The sequence below is a fragment of the Filobasidium floriforme genome (assembly GCF_021052385.1).
Source record: "Filobasidium floriforme strain CBS 6241 chromosome Unknown HD553scaffold_1, whole genome shotgun sequence".
In the NCBI taxonomy this organism is placed as follows: Eukaryota; Fungi; Basidiomycota; class Tremellomycetes; order Filobasidiales; family Filobasidiaceae; genus Filobasidium; species Filobasidium floriforme.
This window is the reverse complement of record NW_025763622.1, coordinates 1,695,288-1,710,355: the sequence shown is the minus strand read 5'-3', so window position 1 is coordinate 1,710,355 and position 15,068 is coordinate 1,695,288. Positions and strand designations below refer to the sequence as shown.

The window sequence follows — 15,068 nt, the reverse complement described above, 5'->3', positions numbered from 1 at the left end:
TGCCTGGTGCCGAGGAGATACAGCAGGCTGGAGATCGTATCGGTGTTTCCAAAGGAACCGGAACAGCCTCAGCTGGCATGGCTAGTGACATCGACGCCTCCCGACCTACCCTGTCAGGTTATACAGGACCTGATTCGGATCAGTTGATATACGGCTTACCTGCAGCGATTGACAATCCTGGTGATCTGAGGCCAAGCTCTTCTCTCGGTCTCGAAGCCGAGTACGCGTACCAATGGGGTCCGACAACGCTGGTCGAATACAAGCAACACCTGGATAGTTTCCTGGAGAACCACTTTCCGACGGCCTCTCAGATCCGTCTGAAACAGGATCTTGAGCAGTACCTAAACGCATGGACGCCGAAAGATAATGAATCCGCTATCTCCTTGCCCGCACTCGGAGGAACGGGCATCTCTCGCAAGATCTACATGACCGACAAGGACGATTCAAGGATGAACTCTGACGATGTCGCTGACTGGGTCGAGAACAAGGACGGGTGGGACGTCATCTTCATAGACGATCAGGCTGCGGAAAAGTTTGTCGATCGGAACCTCGGGTCGAGTCGATTGAAACAGGTCTGGGATGCGCTGCCGAAAGGGATCATGGTGAGTCGGCTGCGATTTGTCAAAGACAGTTCTCGCTGAACTCAGCTCGATCCGTTGCTTTCCTGCGCTTTCAGCACTCGGACATGTTAAGGTATACCCTTCTCTACCTGAATGGCGGGATCTACACCGATCTCGATACCAGACCCTTGAAACCTCTGTCCGAATGGGGCCGTGAGCCAGACCTCTTTCGACAAGGCCGGGGTTGGTTGTTCCCGGAAGACCAGGAGCATGAGCCGACGCCGGAAGAACTGGAAAAGATGAAACGGTCTTTGGACGTAGCGAGCGTTGTTGTCGGGGTAGAGAGCGATGTCGGCGGTCGAGAAGACTGGCATGATTGGTGGCCTCGACCGGTGAGTGCGACGTCGGCGCCGTATCTGGATCACTGCGCGAGGCAATCTGACGATTCGCTTGTCTCCACGCTCGCAGCTTCAGATTGTACAATGGACCATCGGGTCAGCCCCTCGTCATCCCATCCTCCTCGACGTTTTGCTTGGGATCACCCGTGCCACCTCTCGAGCCTATACCTGGGCACGTGAACACCAAATTGACTCTACCACCCGGTCACCACAAGACTCGGACACGACCCTACCCGATATCACCTCTGAACCTAACGCGGGCGGACCCGTAGGCGTAATGGAATGGACTGGACCGGGCGTATGGACGGATTCGGTGCTCCGATACTTGCGGGTCAAGTATGGGGTCAGGTGGACGGATCTGAGGAGATTGGCGAGACCGGTGAGAATCGGAGAGGTTGTGGTATTGCCCGTGACTGGGTTCAGCCCGGGCGTAGGGAATTTCGGGGCCATGTCTAGGAAACGTGAGCCCAACGTGCTTTCTTTGTCAACATCGACGATAACTGTGTATGCTGATCGTACTATTCGTATTCGAAATTAGACCGTGAAGCGATGGTGGAACACAAGTTTGCGGGGACCTGGAAACCCCGCGAATCGAGACCCGAGGAGGAATGAGAATAGAAACCGGCTTGCGAGGCAATCACAATTGCACCAGGACAATTGACGTGGGATAGGAATCGAAGGACCATATATGAGGATGTCAGGAAGCTAGCGATACCTAGATCAGGCAGGGCGCGGGCAGGGTTCAGGATAGATGCGTTATAGACGAGCACAAATTCGGGGAGCGTCAGTGGAATAAGGGGCTGATTTCGCAAGAGGGCAGTCGGAGGATTTGATTTCGTTACATTCGCCTGTAATATTGTATCTTGTATCTCTAGTGTGTTTTCTTGTAGCTTGTAGGACGGGATGACGAAAAATCAAGGGCTCGGACGGAATAGGACGAGGTATGACCTCCCTCGACCAGGTTCATACGGATGAGAGCGCGTGGGAAAGAGCTCGGCAGAGGGTAGCGCGAGGGACAAGGGGACGGCCCGGTCCGTCTCTCGCTGATCGCTGATCCGTCTTTATCCGTTCGGTGGAATGATCTGACGGATCGGAGGATATCGAACGTGAGATCGTTGCGTAGCCTTGGAAAAGTAAACAGGCAAGGGGAACTGAATGGGATATATCTTGGCCACCGCTCGGATCGCTTGATCACTAGAAAAGCAAGGTTGTTGGCAGATTGCATCATCTACCCAAAGAGCTCGTATTGCATCAGCGAAGCCTCTTCTCGCGCTAAGATTAGCAGCCTTTCGATCCCGATCGATTGTTCGACAACGCAAACAACACACACACGCTCTCTACGCTAGCTACGCTAGGTACGCTAGCCCTAGCTTCAAAACGTTCGGCTTTTAGCTTGCTGACAAGGTCATACCGACTAGTATATAACGTGAGTCTCAGCGGTGAGGAGATTTGGGTCTAGCTGTGTGGCGGTATGAGATTGACGTCTCTCGATCTCTCGAACCCTCTCGGCCGTCCGCTAGATCAAATAGATCCGCCGCTTATCTCGACAAGACTCGCTAGTTCCCAAGCTCGCCATCGACTACAGTATCACACGGATCCAAGTCCTTGCTCGCCCTGACTACCACGCTGCGAAAGGTCATCTGACCAGACCGCTATCAACCAGTAACACCCATCGTCGTCGTCGATCCACCGCCGATCCACCCAGTCCCCCTTCCCCCAGGGTGCCCCCCTCCCCCTTTCCCCTTTGATCCCCCTCTGCTCGCGGAGCCCCGTGCGCGTAACCTTTAGATTCGAGGGTACAACATCCACCACATCACATCACACAATCCCATCAAAGGAATCTCTCGTCCCAGGTCAGCTGAGCGAGCCACACGATCGCACACCCAAAGATCACATCTCCCAAACTTGCTACGAAGTATATATAAATCTCGAAAGACTCGCCATTGAAGAAGTAGGTCAAGGACTCGGGCGACCAAGCTACCGGTAATTCGGTTTCATTCCGCTTATACCACTTGTCGCATCTCGCAATCCGTGTTAAAAAGCTAGTCTACGTCGGCATCAAACGAACGACAAGCACTACAACCACATCATCAACCTCGACATGCTCTCCTACATCTCGCCCAGCTCATCGGCAGCGCCTTCGCCCCGCTCTTGCGTCTCCCCCTCACCTCTGGCTCACAAGCTCAACGTCATCGGCTCCCCACTCGCACTGTCTCCTCACGGTTCACCTTCGTTCCGGGGCATCGTCCACCCGGTGACTCCACCTCCTTTCACCCTGGCTTCGGACAAACCGAGCACGACCGGGAAAAGCGCTACGACCGGTCTGGGCACTGGTGGTCACCCGACCGCGCTCGGAAGGCAGTATTCCACATTGGGAGCGCCGTCGGGACTAGCAGGCGCGCATGTGAGCAAGTCAATGTCGACGTACGGGTCGTTCGACTACGAAGCCGAAGGGTCCAACTACCCCGCTAAACGGATGGACTCGGTGCACGAAGCGTTGAAAGAGTTGCACGAGATCTTGATGGGGGACGTCGGGTCGTCCGAGTCGTCTTCCGACTCGGGGGAAGATGCCGGTGAGGGAGCTTTCGAGATGGACGACGACGACGAAGACGAAGCGAGGGATGAGGTCAAACTGCCAGTCTCTCCTCCCTCGGTGGGGATCATGAGCGGGCGACGGGCTAGCTTGATGGCCGCACAGAGACCCAGGGAGAAGCCGAGCAAAGGGTGGAGAAAGGGGGTCGCTAGGGAGAGCGTGAGGTTTCAATTAATGGTCGACGTCCCCTGTTGGGAGCCCGGTTGCTACAGTGGTGAGTCGGAGTGTTACCGGGTCGAACCAGCCTAGAGCACATGTGGCTGACATCCTGTGATTCGTTATCGTTGCAGACCTCTCGTCCATGCAAGCCCTCCGCGACAAGACCCTCAAGGCGTTGCACAACCTCATCGACTCGCTTCACCTCCGAGGCATCCGCTCGACCTACCGTCTCCACTCGACCGCCAACGGGGGCGCATGGGGTTGCATCCGCGTCGCACCATTCATGTCCTCTAGGCTCGGCCCGTCCGCGTCCTCGTCCTACCACAAGGCGCCCACCTCACCCCTCTCTTCCTTCTCGCCCGTCACACCTTCGAGCTTGTTGTTAAACGCCCAGACGAGGAGGTCGACCGTAGCAGGGAGCTTGCCGACGACGTCTTCCTCCTGGAGCGGGGACGGCAAGGCGGCCATGTTGGAGAAGAAGGAGATGGACGAAAAAGAAAGGGTCGCCGAGAGGATCAAAAAGGCGCTCGAGGAGGATGGAGAGGGGATTGTCGAGGAAAAGTGAGTCCCAGAGAGATTGTGCTCTGTGCGATGCGTCAGCTCACCATCATCCGCATTGTTTTTGCCAGCCGCACCTACTTGCTTGCCGTCAACGGTCAACCCGCTCTCATCTTGACCTGATCGCATTCAACCGTCCGACCGACGTCTTCCAATGTATCCCCTCCACTCTTGCTACTCTACAAAACGAATCTCCGACCGATCACAGAATTCAGCCATCGACATCATCGTCCCTGTTCCCACTCACATTGTCTCATCAACATCGCGCATCGCAGGATCCGCCAAACAAATCACGCCCATCTCTTCACATTCATCGGATCACGAATCTTGGACAATGCCTCTCTGGCCACTTTCTTCTCTTTCCTGAACTCTTACTCTCGATATACTTCTCTCGACTTCGGGCATATGGTCTGGTCGGCCTGTGACCCTGTATAGTATGCAAAAACGGAACCGGCAAGCGCAGAGGGATCCGTCGGGCTGGTCTACGCTGCCTGGTTCGAGAATCTCTTCGAAGCTCGCGCTATGTCAAGGCTGCGATCGATCCTAGAACTGGCTGTTCCTGTTATGGCTGTACAGGACTGTGTGATGTACAAATGAAATGATGACTGTTTCAGCTGCCGCTCTCTGCGATTTCGAGTTCTGCTTCCGTTCAAGAGACCGGCGACCGCATCGGTTCGAATACGAAATCTTTGAATTGCATCTACCTCGATCGACCACCTATCGATACCTAGCTACCTGGTAGGCAAAGGCCGCTACATCTCCTTCCAGTGCCATCGATCATCGTGGAGACAGTCGAAAACCTATATCTCGCTCAGCCGACGAGACGCGAAGCAGCTACCAAAACATGACTACGAGCTCGGCATCCATCCCGCAGCCGACGGTACCCTCCGTACAACAAGAATCTACGTTCGAGGAGGATTACTTTGCCGAACTTCTCCTCGACGACGATGTCGATGCTGAACTCGATTCGGTGGTCAAGCCGCAGAAGAAGAGCAGAGAAGAGCGGATGAATGAGGCTGTCGAGATCAGCAAGAGGGAGTACAAGTATGAGCATGGAATCACGGAACAATGGGTGAGTCGTTCTCGCACTTATCCATCATGCCGATGAAAAGACTGGATTTGGCTGATGTTAGAAGATATTCTCGGATCAGTAGTGGTCTTTAGGGCTCGACAGGCATCCTCATCACTTCGAACGGGACCGCAACGTTACGGGCGAAAATTGGGTGGATGTCGTCGATCTTAGAGTGGTCGGTGAGTAACTCCACTCCTTCCGCATCTGATCGTTCTGCCTGTGTTGCGCTGACTTCTTATGCTTTGTGTGTCTAGAGTCGAATATCATACAGCTATATTACCAGCACAAGTTCGCACGAGCTTTCAACCTGTCTCTACGGCTACTCTGTCCGAGCAGGTACTCGGGCATCTCCGCGGCTCAGATCCCGGCAGATATTATACCATATCACCCAGGCATGGAATTAGTATGGGACAAGATTTCGAGAGAAATAGGCGATATGATGATGAGGGTCGCTGTAAGGACGCAAACGAAGGAATGGGGACGAGTGTTGGCTGATGGTATGAGACGGACGGTGAGTGAATCAACTGAGACTTATACACCATGTATCAAGCTGACAGCACGATAAGCATGTCGTAGTGGACACAAGGATCTAACGGTCCTATGGCGGAGTTAGCGGCACAATGTTATGCACTGGACGGGCGTTTTAGAGGTGAGCTCGCTGCCGAGTCAAGTGAGATGTCATCAAGCTTATCGAAACCTACACACCTAGACGCTCTCGTAGCGATATCGTATGCTATCGTCGATCGGGGCTTTCTGAGGCCATTCCAGAGAACCCTACTTGGCATTCTGACTAGCTGGACCTCTAGGCTAGCTGAGGCTGAAGATGGAGCATTGGCTGATATCATACAGTCGATGCGGGGCGTTGCCGAGCATTGCGTTCGCTCGAACGGCCAGGCAGACAAACCCATGTTCACCGCGGAGGACAAGGTTAAAAACAAAGAGGAGGACCTTTCTTCATACACGGTTTCGCTGCCTGAGATTCCAGATCTGGGGTCAGAGCCGGAATACGTACAACGGTCTTCAGCAAAGCTAGGCTTCACGGACGAAGACGAGTTAAAAGTGCTAGACAAGGCTTGGAAGCGGGTAACAGGGTCGTTAGTACCTCGGTCTAGAGGAGCAGGAGGCCCGGATGACGATGAGGACGGTGCGCAGGGTGGAAGGAGCGTCAGAACGTTGTAGAACGGGACTCGCTAGCAGATATAATTCGTTACGACATGTTCGGAAGTGCAATCCAGTTTTTCGGTCAAGTGAAGAGTGTTATCTGGCCAAATATTGACTCCGCAGGTCATCTGCAGTGACCCCTCGCATCGCACATATAGTCGTCACTGCTTGTTGGAGAGTGAAAAAGGTGGGAGATGTAGAAAGGCAACTGCTATTCATTTCGGAATCTCATTTGAACCAACCGGCCGATCGATCTGACTTACGATCATCATGTTTGATCCTGTTCTCAATCCTCGTCTCGGATATTTGGCAGACGAGATCATTCAGCGGCAGAAAATGTTCTTGGAGGAATCCCGTTCTTCCAAGTGTGCTGTCATTATGGAGGGCATGCACCTGTACCGAAGGACCCCTTCTTCTGCCGAATACAAAGCTACCAAGTATGGTTTAACGTGGAACAAATGGAATCCAGGCGCTGTTGGTCACTTGGAAATCTCCCAGCCAAGTACCTTTCTCATCTGCAGTCCGCTCCTCCATCAGGTTTTCGAATCAAAGATTCGCACCGGTGATTACACGAAGTGCTGTTCAACAATCCGTGCTGTCTTGGAGAGGCTAGAGCGCGCATCGTCCCCCGCCGCAACGGCCTGGAGCGGAAGCAAGTTGATCGTTTCGCCGTTACCGTTGCATTGATGGGGGGCTTCCCGTACTCTTTTGTTCGTCGAATCGACGTGGCATCGTCCCCATCACAGTTCAACATCATCCGTCGTAACCCTTTAGCTACTTTAGTTATTATAGCTTCCGTCTTGCCACCCATCGATCCTCAGAATCGCAAGCCACCTGGCTTCTCGTTCGACTATACTAGTATATCGTTGACAGCAACGGTCACCAATTTCGGCGTGGGCGTGTCAAAGGACCCTGCTCCTTCATCCTTTCGAGACGGTCACGGTCGAGCGGCTTTCTACAAGCCTCTTTATACACAGAGCTGAAAAGATGGCAGAGCGACCCATCTTGCCGACAGAGATTCTGGACCTTGTCATCTCATGGTCGGAACGGCGGGAGCAAGTAGCCTTCCTGCTGCTCTCGGACACGTTCGGTCTGGCTGTCAAGCATGTTTACCGGCGGGTACATAATATCATGCCCCAGCTTCAGCAGCTGACGGCATCATCATCAGAAGCGGAAACCGAGCGAGCAAAGACATACGGCGAGGCCGTGCGCGTCTTGACCCTTGGGGATGCCGATTTCGACTGTATCAGGAGCGACAAATACCGCGGACGGGCAGAAGAGGCCATGAGGATTCACCTCGAAGGGCATCTGTCTGTGGCCAAGACTCTGCTACCCAATCTGGAGCGCGTATGGGCTCTCAAATTGCCTTGGTGGGCACGTGTCCCACAAAACATCAAAACTTCAGTGTGCCAAAAGCCTGACGGTGGCCTGCTCAGCGTGCTCGTGAAACCAAGCTATGAAAGTAGCTTGGGGTCCTGCTTCGACACTCTTCAGAAGGTACTGCACCACGCTCCAGAGATCCACCTGGGCGAGCCTCAGCAAAGTAATGAACGATTCTGGCTTCGTAGACAACTCTACAGAGATCATGATGCCTGTTTCGCGCCGATTGGGTTTCATGACAAGCATGGGGTCATCAAAACACTTCGGTTGGATATATACGATATCGGATCAAGTCGCCTCAATGACATACTGTCATGTTTCCCAAAGCTACAGGAGCTGGGGATTGACTTGAGCGCAGGTGGCAGTGCACCATATCCGGATGTGGTGCACAGCCATGGCTCAGACCTGCTGCGGTTGTGGATATCAGCAAATACGCTGGGCTGTCTCGATGCCGTATTGAATCGAGACTTGCCCAGCTTGCGGCTCTTGCACATCCACATCAAGTCGGTCGCAAAAAAGACCAAAGACATCAAATGGGCTGCTTGCCTCACCGATCTGGTCGTCCATATTGACTGGGAATGCCGAATCACGCCCGAGGAATTGGCCCAGCGGTTGTGGATCCGGGTACCCAGGATGTGCAACATCCAAATCTTGTTTTATGTTGGCGTCATCCATAAGGGACCAACATCGATCGACAAGGACGACTGGATCGCGCGGTTCAAGGCTCTGCGTTTGGAGCAGATCGAGAAAAGCCTTGGGCCGCCCGGCTTCTCGCTCGTGCCTCCTCCTCGTAGCAACGAGTCGGGCGAGTCGGAATTCAGGTCGAGCGAAGTGCACCGGGTTGATGCGGACCCGACGATGGACGCAACGAGGAAAGCAGCAGGCTCGTCGCCCGATAGCTAGCTATGGCTGCTTCTGTATATAGGCTTTTTCCTTATTCCCAAGATTTTTGTTCCGGGCAAGAAGAGGTGGGAGGACAATCACAAGCCTTCTGACATCTGACCTTACAATGCTTATGAAACATTCCAAACCAAAACAATTGTTGTCATTCATCATGAGTTTGACGGTCAAAGAAGTGTGTAAGGTCCTTCCTGAAGCCCCAACCTGGGTGCTTCTTTTACTACATCAAGACTGCATACCCCTCTATGGTCTTAGGTTGCGACAGGCCAATCTGCCGCGTCGCAAGCGATTTCATAGGGCGAGGCAACTCGGAATCGTATCGAGTGGTTCATGGCGATCCATAGCCCTAACAGCGCCCGGACTTTGTTTACACTTGCGCGCTCAGAAGTCTCCCAAATCCAACTCGACTGCCACGTCTCCGGTCTTAGTTTCTGTGACCTTTGCCTGCTCATTGTTTGTCAAATCAACAGGTGCAGTCGAAGTTCCCGCTTGGTTGGGTGCAGGACTACCCCTTGGCGATGGCGTATCCAGTGCCCTTCATGAAGCAGAGCGGGAATCAGCACCGAACTAGCTAAGCGCCAATCTTTTTGAGCCAACTCACCGGCGCGACTTGAAGTCTCCCAGTGCCAGCCGTTTCCTCTCCGTCTCGATCTTGAAAGCCCGTTTATGCGCGTCTTGTACGATCCTTCTGCTCCTCTCGTTGACTTTTGCAAGCATCGCAGCCGTCGTGTCGTTCGAGACGTTGCCTTGCTCTTGAGCCAGCCGCACACTTTGCAGATCGACAAGCTGTGCTTGCAGTGCTATGGCCCCCTCGGTATCGTGTCGTCGCTGAGCCAGACTCAGCTCGCTCTTCAGGATCTCTTCCTCCCTGTTGTTGGCCGGTCCTGCTCCCATTTTTTGCATCGCCGATAAACGAGCCTGGATCTCTTCCTGCGGTCGACAAAAAAGGTATAGAAATCCTAATATTAGTCGGGTCTATTTCGAGGCGCTAACTGATGTCTGGGACACACATCTGTAACGTTCCGATTCTTGAATTCTCCCAGCTTGACGGCCTTCTCTTGCACATCGGAGCGGAAAGGAATCGTCACATCGTCGGTATCCATGGTCGCTTGCCATCGACGAAATTCGGACTAGCGTCAAAGAATCGAGGTCTACTCAATACCTTCGTCATCTTTGGTAGACAAAGTCGACGAGAACGAACCTCGCTAAGCTTGGAGTTGGACACTTCTGCCATTTTGTACGGCCGGGTCACCTTGCCGTATCTCAATTGCAGACGCCTATTCTCCATGATGTTCCTGCCTCGATCTTCCATCTCGTACTTACGCTCTTCGCCGGTCAGACCTAGGCAACAATCATCCCCCGTAGGGTCAGCGACCACTGGTACATTGAATTCTCCGCCCAGCTCACCAACGACCTGGAAGAGCCGGTACTTCGGCTGTTTTCGCTCATCTTGGCCAGAAATGCACCTCACGTAGGCTCCTTTGCTCGAACGGAAGGGTCAGAAACAGCCACCCGACGTGTGAATTTTGCACCCACCTTTAATCATTGTCTCAAAAAAGGCCCTATGTTTATATTCCGCCAGGTCTGCACGCGTCAATTGTACTCGATGGATAGTCTCGAGATCGACCGGCCGATCGTCCTTCTTTGGCTTGTCCCTTCGGTTCCTATCACCTCGGTCAGAGTCGCTCTCTTCATCCGAGTACATGTCGACGGATCGACCGCGACGACTCTTTTTGCCAGGACGGGCGCCGTATTCTGAACCTTCCGACTTGTAGGACTCGGCATCACTGTCATCATCCCTTTTTCGAGTCTTTGGTGCCGATGTCTGGGGATGGCAAGTTCGATTTCAGTAAAATAGCAAAGTCGAGAGGCCTAAAACCCGTGCACACTCACGCCGTTTTTCGCCTTGTCCGTTCGAGCTCTCCGCTGTTCGGCGAGCTTGTCCAATGCTTGCGATTTAGGTTCAGAGGTAGTCTTTGTGCCTGTTCCAATCACCGCAGAAATTAAGCGTTCAAGGCATACTCACACTTGGGGCCACCGTTGTCGCTTACGGGTGGCTCCTCGTCCCAACTCTTCCTCGCTCTCTTGATCGATATCCATGTCCATCTCCATATCCTCTTCACCCTCCGCATCTTCTTCTTCATCTTCGTCTCGAGCTGGAGCTTCACCCGGGTTGGTCCGGCTGTACAAGGCGGCGAGTTGCTGTCTGTCCACAAACTTTTGGTGCTCCTCCAGACGGGAAGCGATGATCTCTTCTCTCTCGATCTCTGGCAGTCCGAGCAGACTGGTGAAGAGACATGTGTTTTAATAGCCATCCTAGATCGGCTGGACTGAACCGACTCACTAATCTCGATCGTCCTCATCCTTGAATTTGCCTTCGAGGGGGTATGGATTCCTGGCTTCAGGGTCGGTAGCGGTCTCTTTCGATGGTTTGCTGGCCGGAGCCTTCCTCTTAACAGCTCTCCCCTTGGGTACAGGAGCCTTCTTCTCTTTGGGCTTGCTCTTCTTGACCGGGGCCGGCTTGCTCTCCCGTTCCTCGCTGCTCCGCTCTGGAGATACTCGAGCGCTGGTCTGCGCTGTAGTAGGTGCAGAGGGTTCATGGATAGGTCCACGTTCGCCGTACCCATCCTCAGACTCCAGATCGATGTCCATGTCGTCCTCTTCCTCATCAGCTGCCCGTCCACCTTGCGGGAGGTCGTCTTCAGTCTCATCGTCATCTATGATATCCCTTCCAGTTTGAAGCAACAAATATTCAGGATCTTTTAGATACGAGAACACCGGGGGACGAACGGAACCCACTCTGACTTGTACTTCTTGCTGCCATTCCCACTAGTCTTGCGTTTTCGGCCGGTATCCGTACCCTCGCCAGCGAGGTCGAGCAATTCATCGTCGATGTCCGACATGGTGTGGCTTCGCGTCTAGGACTTTGTACTTGACTGGTCTACAGGTAGAGTGCACTTTGAGTATGTTCGTACTAGGATCCAGGACTGTAGGTAAACCAGCTGATCATTGCCTGTAGTAGCAGGTAGTACTCGTGGGGAGTAAGAGCAAGCAAGGTAGGACAAGGATGATCTCGGGGACCTCTCGCTCGCTCGCGACGACCTCCACCTGAACGTCCCCTGCACATGCAGCTCGACCTGGAACTCTGGGGTTATATAGACATCGTGTACCATTCCACTCCGAGTCATCCGGTCAGCTAGGACTCGTAGCTACAAAGCTGCATACTATAACATGGAAGACGATCCCTGGGGTTCTACGGCAGTGGACCCCTGGACCACTTCCAAACACGCTCAAGAGGAAGACGTCATCTCGAAACACGATCCTCTCAACGTCCCCAAGGATTTTATACTCGAGCGACGTCCCTCTGCGTCTGCGGACCCTTGGGCCACTGAACAGGCCGGATCGAATCTGAATGATGACAATCGGGGCGAGAAGACGACGGGGAGCGAGACGGAAGGGTTGCCTCTACCTTCAGCCAGCTGGGCGGCGAATACCGAGGACGATGGAGGTTGGGGAACACCCGCACCTATCGTCGAAAAGGATGAAGTGGTGCATTTCTCATCCCTCGACCAGGATCGAGCTAGATTTGAAGTGCCAAAATCGTATGCTCAGCCCAATGCTGATCAAGTGGGACCTGTCGACAGCGAGGTTCAGGAGGGAGGACTGTCAGTCTCGACACCTGCGCTTCCCGTCATCGACCAGGACTCGGACGGCTTTCGATCGCCTTCACCGCCTATCGTAGCCCCCGCCGAATATGCCGAATCAGATGAGCCGCCCTTCAAGAACTTCCCCGCCGACGATGAGGACCTCGACATCCCCGCCTTTCCTGCCACCCCGTCTCCCTTACCTACCTTTCGCACGTCGATACCTGAATCCCCTTCGTTCGGGGATGACGCATTCGGAGGCTTCTCTGGAGGGTTGGACGATCCTGCTCCGATGCCGGCTTGGGAACCCGCACATAAAGATGACGATGATGGCTGGGGGAGTCCAAATTTCTGTTCTCCAGACTTGCAAGTGGGAGCATCTGGTCGGGTCGCGGTGGATGCCTGGGGTGAGGAAAGAGAGGTAGAGGAGGGGGTAACACCGGTTGGTCAGACTAGAGATCAGCAGGAGGATGAATGGGATCGAGCGAGGAAAGCGATCGAACGGAGGGAAGCTGTTGCTGTAAGTGATATAACTAACCATCCTTTTCGATAAGGTCGAGACACCGCGATCTGAGCTTTCTTCCGTCGCTAGCCTACAGAGCTCATCGCAAGATTGGAAAGAGAATGGAGACAAATAGCCCGGGAATGCTACGGCTCTAAGGGTACTAGTGCAGAGCAGAACCACAGCGATGAGGATGCAGGTTTGAGCCAAGATGTTATCGATGCACGGGATCAGTGAGTTCTTTTTTCGTTCCCCGAGTCGTGCATACCGGACGCACCCTGAATGTCTGTTCGGTGCAGGCTCGCTCGTGAACTCGGTTCGATGCCGCCAGAAATCGACACTTTCCAGCACAACCTCGCCATGAGCATGACATGGGCGCGGTATCAAGACGCCTTGACCCAAATAAACCTGGATACAAGGACATCGGTTCTGGCACTCGTCAGCAGGCAATCCGCTACGAGGGCAGCGAGGAGGTCGTCTTCAGAGTGGCAGAAGGAGTTTCAGAGTCGGAACAGGGTCGACGATTCTCAAGCTATCAAAGACGCACAAGCTAATGTTCATGCTGAAGAGGCTCGTCCGAAATGGAGTTTCTGGGGTAGGCGTCAATCCACGCAGGTGGTACCGCTAGTGACTAGTGGAGGGGGAATACTAGAGGTCAAAGCCCTCTCACCCAGCAATACTGGAAACGCCAGCCTGCAGTCTGGGTCAAAGACGCCTCTACCTGTTACGCAGCAAATCACCTCGCCCATGTCTACTGGAGCGACCCCCTCGATCAATAGTCCGATTGCGGTGACTACCACCTCTTCGCTGCCTGGCTCTGTCGCACCTCTTGCTGCACAGGAGCAGCCTGCCGAGCCCGCACCTGGAGCGGTGGGCAGATTCTTTGGGCGATTCCGTAGACCCAGAGCGTCCACTCCTTCGGTTGATGTCAGCAATCAGGATCTCGAGCTCACAAAGGACGATTTCTCCTTCCTCGATCAGGTGCCGACGGCTCCGCCCGTTGCCCCTAAAGAACCGGGCATTGGCGATCTCTTGTCGATAAATGGCCCCGGTGGAAGAAGCGAACAGATGGCGAGTCTCGAGTCGATGCTCAGCTCAAAGCCTGTCGCTCTGCCGTCTCGATTGGCTCCGCCCCCTATCTCCAAAAGGACCTCTTCGGCAGCCTCTATCCCGAAACTCGGACCTAGCAGCCGATCGAGCTCCCATGTTGACATGTTTGGGGATCTGGATCTATCATCGCCATCCCCTCCCATTACTGCTGCCAAACCCACGACCGCTTCAAACGGTCTCTTCGAATTGATGGCGAGTGGGAGTAGTACTCCTCAAAGCGCCAAGCCTACGGCCCTGCCGAAAGACTTTGACTTTTTTGGAATTCCACCTGCTGCTGGTTCCTCAAAGCCTGCACCACCGCCCGTATCGACCTTCGTAGCTCACGCTGCTCCACCACCGATCCCGGAGGACGACGACGACTTTGGCGACTTTGGACAGACGTTTGTCTCGGCGCCGGTTCAAGGCAATCAGACCGACGCCAGCTTTGATGACTTTGGCGATTTCGGTGGTTTCGATGCTCCCGCACCGAACAAAACTTCACAGCCAGCGATCGTTCAACCACGTCCTCAATCGTCCACAATGGACCTGAGCTTCTTCGACAGCACACAAGCGAACAGATCGACGCGACCCCCCGAGATGAATTTCGGGTTTACCGACACCACAGCACATGCTGCTACACAGAACCTGGTTCAAAAGGCTGCCGAAAGACGCGGCCGCTGGCCAGCTCCCCCTTCGCCTGTACCTGATGCATTGTCACCCCCACCTGGCTCGAACAGCTTTTTCCCCAGGATAGATTCGCCTAATACCTCGCAGCTGAATACATCGACGTTGTTGTCGGGACCTCCTCGGCCCGCTGTTGCGACGCCACCCAATCACTCAGTTGCGACGCCTTTCACATCAACGACCACGAAAGACAAACGTGCCACGCTGTCCGCTCAGGACCTGTCATTCTTTGATTCGTTGTAGATGCCTGTCGTATATCTGTTCTGCTCATCGTATACCATCCTTTGCCAGCCTGACCGGATTTGGATCCGCACGAGGCTGACTCATTCGCCGTGACAGGCGGTCCTCGGCGGCACCGATGGACAATC

At 54.1% G+C, this 15,068-nt stretch overlaps 6 protein-coding genes across 6 annotated transcripts; 5 read left to right on the top strand and 1 right to left on the bottom strand.

Annotated features, from left to right (window-relative positions):
* Window positions 1–77: 77 nt before the first annotated feature.
* HD553DRAFT_266093 (uncharacterized protein) lies at window positions 78–1,570 on the top strand (the record flags this gene model as incomplete). Its single annotated transcript, XM_046177462.1, has 4 exons — window positions 78–602; window positions 677–952; window positions 1,029–1,419; window positions 1,497–1,570. 4 exons carry the CDS (start codon window positions 78–80, stop codon window positions 1,568–1,570), a joined length of 1,266 nt encoding a protein of 421 aa, XP_046040439.1.
* Window positions 1,571–3,059: 1,489 nt separating this feature from the next.
* Window positions 3,060–4,391, top strand: HD553DRAFT_338503 (uncharacterized protein; the record flags this gene model as incomplete). The annotated part of the gene is made up of 3 exons (XM_046182349.1): window positions 3,060–3,765; window positions 3,842–4,271; window positions 4,340–4,391. 3 exons carry the CDS (start codon window positions 3,060–3,062, stop codon window positions 4,389–4,391), a joined length of 1,188 nt encoding a protein of 395 aa, XP_046040438.1.
* A 578-nt stretch (window positions 4,392–4,969) lies between these two features.
* Window positions 4,970–6,557, top strand: HD553DRAFT_303402 (uncharacterized protein). The gene is made up of 5 exons (XM_046178871.1): window positions 4,970–5,340; window positions 5,423–5,519; window positions 5,595–5,851; window positions 5,917–5,989; window positions 6,050–6,557. Exons 1-5 carry the CDS (start codon window positions 5,113–5,115, stop codon window positions 6,517–6,519), a joined length of 1,125 nt encoding a protein of 374 aa, XP_046040437.1. The 5' UTR covers window positions 4,970–5,112; the 3' UTR covers window positions 6,520–6,557.
* A 674-nt stretch (window positions 6,558–7,231) lies between these two features.
* Window positions 7,232–8,882, top strand: HD553DRAFT_303401 (uncharacterized protein; the record flags this gene model as incomplete). Its single annotated transcript, XM_046178870.1, has 1 exon — window positions 7,232–8,882. A coding segment is annotated over exon 1 (1,292 nt), but the record flags the coding sequence as incomplete, so codon positions are not given.
* Window positions 8,883–8,911: 29 nt separating this feature from the next.
* On the bottom strand, window positions 8,912–11,919 carry HD553DRAFT_303399 (uncharacterized protein). Its single transcript, XM_046178869.1, has 10 exons — window positions 11,581–11,919; window positions 11,126–11,509; window positions 10,833–11,065; window positions 10,675–10,763; window positions 10,318–10,606; window positions 10,189–10,260; window positions 9,983–10,122; window positions 9,792–9,911; window positions 9,383–9,711; window positions 8,912–9,316 (listed from the first exon to the last, which is right to left on the bottom strand). Exons 1-10 carry the CDS (start codon window positions 11,682–11,684, stop codon window positions 9,163–9,165), a joined length of 1,914 nt encoding a protein of 637 aa, XP_046040435.1. The 5' UTR covers window positions 11,685–11,919; the 3' UTR covers window positions 8,912–9,162.
* Window positions 11,920–11,958: 39 nt separating this feature from the next.
* Window positions 11,959–14,996, top strand: HD553DRAFT_16518 (uncharacterized protein). The gene is made up of 3 exons (XM_046176853.1): window positions 11,959–12,945; window positions 13,018–13,160; window positions 13,227–14,996. Exons 1-3 carry the CDS (start codon window positions 12,013–12,015, stop codon window positions 14,941–14,943), a joined length of 2,793 nt encoding a protein of 930 aa, XP_046040434.1. The 5' UTR covers window positions 11,959–12,012; the 3' UTR covers window positions 14,944–14,996.
* Window positions 14,997–15,068: the final 72 nt, after the last annotated feature.

Excerpts from the sequence above, each read along its gene's own strand:
- HD553DRAFT_16518 (XM_046176853.1), top strand. The coding sequence starts at position 12,013 with ATGGAAGACGATCCCTGGGGTTCTACGGCAGTGGACCCCTGGACCACT. Across the intron at positions 12,946-13,017 it reads AACGGAGGGAAGCTGTTGCT|CCTACAGAGCTCATCGCAAG; the intron begins GTAAGTGATATA and ends TTCCGTCGCTAG. Across the intron at positions 13,161-13,226 it reads GTTATCGATGCACGGGATCA|GCTCGCTCGTGAACTCGGTT; the intron begins GTGAGTTCTTTT and ends TGTTCGGTGCAG.
- HD553DRAFT_303402 (XM_046178871.1), top strand. The coding sequence starts at position 5,113 with ATGACTACGAGCTCGGCATCCATCCCGCAGCCGACGGTACCCTCCGTA. Across the intron at positions 5,852-5,916 it reads CTGATGGTATGAGACGGACG|TGGACACAAGGATCTAACGG; the intron begins GTGAGTGAATCA and ends AGCATGTCGTAG. Across the intron at positions 5,990-6,049 it reads ACTGGACGGGCGTTTTAGAG|ACGCTCTCGTAGCGATATCG; the intron begins GTGAGCTCGCTG and ends CTACACACCTAG.
- HD553DRAFT_303399 (XM_046178869.1), bottom strand. The coding sequence starts at position 11,684 with ATGTCGGACATCGACGATGAATTGCTCGACCTCGCTGGCGAGGGTACG. Across the intron at positions 10,261-10,317 it reads TTTTGAGACAATGATTAAAG|GAGCCTACGTGAGGTGCATT; the intron begins GTGGGTGCAAAA and ends GTTCGAGCAAAG. Across the intron at positions 9,712-9,791 it reads AGAATCGGAACGTTACAGAT|GAAGAGATCCAGGCTCGTTT; the intron begins GTGTGTCCCAGA and ends TGTCGACCGCAG.